Source organism: Prorops nasuta, unplaced genomic scaffold (assembly GCF_024137725.1).
Source record: "Prorops nasuta isolate Cenicafe-Biocafe unplaced genomic scaffold, Cenicafe_Pnas_1.2 PNAS00016, whole genome shotgun sequence".
Lineage (NCBI taxonomy): Eukaryota > Metazoa > Arthropoda > Insecta > Hymenoptera > Bethylidae > Prorops > Prorops nasuta.
The window spans coordinates 5,822,317-5,826,695 of NW_027116813.1; the positions used below are offsets into that span (position 1 = coordinate 5,822,317).

General features: G+C 32.2%; 1 protein-coding gene across 1 annotated transcript; it reads right to left on the bottom strand.

Moving 5' to 3' along the window:
* Nucleotides 1–1,775: 1,775 nt before the first annotated feature.
* LOC136779357 (protein FAM200A-like) lies at nucleotides 1,776–3,953 on the bottom strand. Its single transcript, XM_066736884.1, has one exon. The coding sequence runs from the start codon at nucleotides 3,951–3,953 to the stop codon at nucleotides 1,776–1,778; it is 2,178 nt and encodes a 725-aa protein (XP_066592981.1).
* Between the last annotated feature and the right edge of the window lie 426 nt (nucleotides 3,954–4,379).

Below are 4,379 nucleotides of genomic sequence, written 5' to 3' on the forward strand. Positions count from 1 at the left end.
ATGTATAATTTAAGATTTCATGAGACCTCGAGCAAAATAAATAGCTTGCTGTCATTTACAACACAATTATATTATTTCAATTTGTAATTATTTTCTCTTTTTAATACTAAACAGCTATACATTGTTGGAATGATTGATTATTACAACAAAATTTCAAGCACTGTGAAACATGTAAAACACTTTGTAATTCTAAATTACCATTTACATGCTTCATTTAAATAAATATGTTTTTCAGCATTATCCATGTTTCATGTATCAATAATCCTTGTGTCCTCCTGTCAACATATCCTTCATTTGCGTTCACCTATTTGAAAATAATTTAATCTTATATTACTTACACTGGCATTAGATGATTTATTTGTTTTACCTATTGATTTTAAGGGTAAATGAATTTAAGACAAAGATAAAGATAGATTATTATTAATTTCTACGGAAATTACATGGTACACATCTACTCAAATCTAGTGCAATCTTATTGCATTTGAATATACTATATTAAACTATTTTGAATGACTACAAAATGATTACTTATCACAAAATTCTGAAATAGGTGTAAGGATTTAGAAATGAAATGTACAATTAAAGTTAAGTATTTTATTTGTCCTTTACTTGCAATTTTATAAAAGTATTTATTCCTTCTATAGTTACAAGATAATGCATACTACGTAACTTACAGAAATTATGGTAGTGCTTGAGAAGTACACTGATCTAATCGTAATATAAGCACGAATAATACGATCTATTTCAATAGGTTCCAACTGTTTACTAAATTGAATAAATATAAATTTACATTGTACAATAATATAATTGGACGAGAATTAAAATATTCTAGTGGAAACGTTAAAAAATTTTTGTCAAATTAAGCAGTACAGTAATAATTAATATCTGGTCGATTAATTTGAGTTACAAGGATATCGCTAAATTGTAAATGCTATTTTTCTTATTGGATTAAATAGCATAAAAAATTTGTGATATCGTTATGTATGTCGTTAGATGTGAAAATGAGACACACTTTAGACCTTTATAAGTCTAATGTTGGACTATAAATAAATTTAAAATAATGAATTCATCGTCTAATATCGGCATTTACATATGTGCTGTACAAAATCAATGTAGTACACAAGACACGTATGATACGCACGAAAACAGAAATGTTAACAGTGCGTAAAATTTCTTATGTACAAATGATTTAGTTTTTTTTTTTTTTTTTTTTTTTTTAAGGGAAAAATGCATCTTAGCACACTTAGCTAAAAGAAAAAGAATATATATATATATATATATATATTCTTCCCCTTCTTTCTAAGTAGTGTGGGACTCACTATCTCTTTGTTCGACTCAATACATTGACAGCAATTTGTATACAGATAACTATTGCTAGTTTCTGTTTCATAATATTGCCATTAAGGAATGGAGCTGAACATGGAATTATCAGATAGCGCCTACCCACTAAAAAACCCTCAATTACAAAGTGTCGCAAGAGGCAGACATTGTTTGTAATTATTTTTAAATGTGTCGCAAGAGGCTGACATTGGTATAATTTCTGTTAAGGTGTCGCAGTAGGCAGACATTGGTTTAATTTTTGTTAAGGTGTCGCAGTAGGCAGACATTGGTATACTTTTTGATAAGGTGTCGCAGTAGGCAGACATTGATTTAATTTTTGTTAAGGTGTCGCAGTAGGCAGACATTGGTATACTTTTTGATAAGGTGTCGCAGTAGGCAGTCATTGATTTAATTTTTATTAAGGTGTCGCAGTAGGCAGACAATAGCTCAGTCGTTCATATTAAACCCTGATCATCATTATCATCTTCATCATCGCTTTTATACCCATGAAGAGTAAGAGTCCTTTCATTTGCTACACAAGTTTTAGCATACAAATAATTTGTTGCAGTTAGCAATAAATGTCTTTTGGTTACTGGCATAGTAACGCTATTAAAGTTTGTACACTTCAAGTAGCTTTTAATCACGCATATAGAATTTAACGTTGCAGAGCTAATACTATTTCTTTTTTTCGTTTTCACATCAGGTATTAGTGAAAAACAGCGCTCGGCTTCTGCATTGGAATGCGGTAATGATCGGACATTGTTAAGAAGCAATCGCAGTTGAGGATACTTTTTAATTCCTTCAGACGTTAATTGAGAACATATTGCTATCCACATTTTATCAAAAGAAAGTTTAGACCATGCAATTCTTTCATCCAGCGATTCTTTATAAAAAAGAGAAAACCATTCATTTTTTAAATCCGTTTCATTTGAAATATCAAAAATATTACCGATTTTTATTAATACTGCAGCCGATGAATCTCGGTCGGAATCGAAAAGAGCAGTTTTATAATCGAAAATTGTTAAATTTTCGAAAAATTCATTATTGAATGGAAAGCGGTTACGTATTTCCTCAGCAGATTTTATTAAAAATTGCAAGCAGTTTTTCTTTATGTCATCAACTTGTATTTTGGTTAATGACTCTTCGAGTAATTTATCTTGGAGATATTCTTCGCAATCAGTACCAACATTTATATCATCTATATCCATAATATTGTTTTGATTGGAGAAATTGATATTAATGCAGCCTTCTTCCATCATTACATATTTTAATAACGCAGGCTTAATAAATGTGCTTAATATGGAAAATAAAATTTCTATAGATTTTGGCTGCAATAAATGAATTTTTGTTTCCCGAGACTGAAATTCCGCATTAAAAGTATTGAATTTTTCTAATACAAAATGCAAAAAATGCAAATACGCTTTAGTTTCAACGTTTTGCATATATTCATACAATTGAGTAGCCTGTCTATTATTTTCAGAGGACTGCTCTAATAAAAATGCACGTAGAATATCCCAATTTTCTAATACTCGGTCTATACATTTATGGCGAGAAAGCCATCTAGTTTCTGCGTATCTCAAAATACTTGATATTTTCGGAGCGAAACAATTTTGAAACTCACGAAATATAGCAGTTCTTTTAGGGCTTCCATGTATGAAAGTCGCGATATTTTTTATAAACTCTTCGTGTACCGAAGGAATCGCTCTACACGCGGCAGAAGCCGCAAGTGCCGATAAATGGCATATGCACGGGACTGTAATTACTTTTGAATTTTTTTCTAAAATTTTTGTCCGAAAAGACGAATTTCTTCCTACCATAACGGACGCATTATCACAGCCTATAGCTAGTGCTTGCGCTAAGGGAATTTGTTTTTTCATTAATTCATTATTGAACGCGGAAAATATCTTGTCGGCAGAGCAATCTCTTGCATCAAGGTTTATTAATTGCAAGAGCCGCGCTTGTATTTCTAACGTCGATGGTTCTATATAACGAACCATTATAGAGAACCATTTATCGTTGGTGATATCCGACGTTTCATCAACGAATACCGAAAATTTCGTGTTTTGCAGCGTTCGTTTCAGTCTATTAGTCTCTTCACGACAAACGACGTTATTGACTATTTTCGATAATTTAGCGCGTCCTAATTTTACAGCTTGTAGGACTAGCGGCTCCTCGCCTATACTTTGAAAAAGATCTATCATTGCGGCACTGGCAGAATATGGAATATTGTGTTCGACAAAGAATGTAGCTATTCTAATTTCCGCGATTTTCACGCGATCACGAAACTCGAAATCAGGTTTCTTTCTAGCTTCAGAATAGCTACTAGTAGAAGCTTGCGGAAGACCACGATCGCCAACTGTTACGAATTTATCCGTATTTCTTTGGTGTAAAACCGACGACTCGTGCTTTTGTATTTCCGAATACCCGCTGCACAAAGATTTTTCGCAAAATAAGCAATAACATTTATACTTGTCTTCCGTAATTTCTTTCAACCACTTCCTCCAAGATGGATGTTTGTCGTACCAGTGATGTTGAAATATTTTCTTATTCGTAGGCTTCTTATTTCCTGCAGTGGAGGGGGGGGGGGACTTCCTTGTTCTTTTTTCTGTTGGACTGGATGAATCGGAAGACATTTCCACAACACTTTCTATCACTTTTCACAATCTCAAACACAAAAATATAAATTTTGCAACAGTTTTGACTGTAACAGGTTTTAGGCAACTGCCGTGGATACAAAGGTTTCGTTTCCTTTTATATATTTATTATTGTATACAAACACAGCTAGCAATGACAAAATTTTAAAAATTTGTTGTTTTGCATTTTCATGTTACAGTTAAATTAGTATTTCTCAAGAAAAAATGAGTTACATTATCTGGATTTGAATACGCGACCACAGAATCAGTAGTCTCGTGCTCTAGCTATTCAGCCGTATGCCGATTTGCATAAGCATTAGTTTTCAAGTACATATATAAGGAGTGAAAAGATATTAAGAAATATTGACGACGATTTTATAGAAAAGGAGGAAGCACTGTAATCTCAGAATATAAAATTACCTTAGA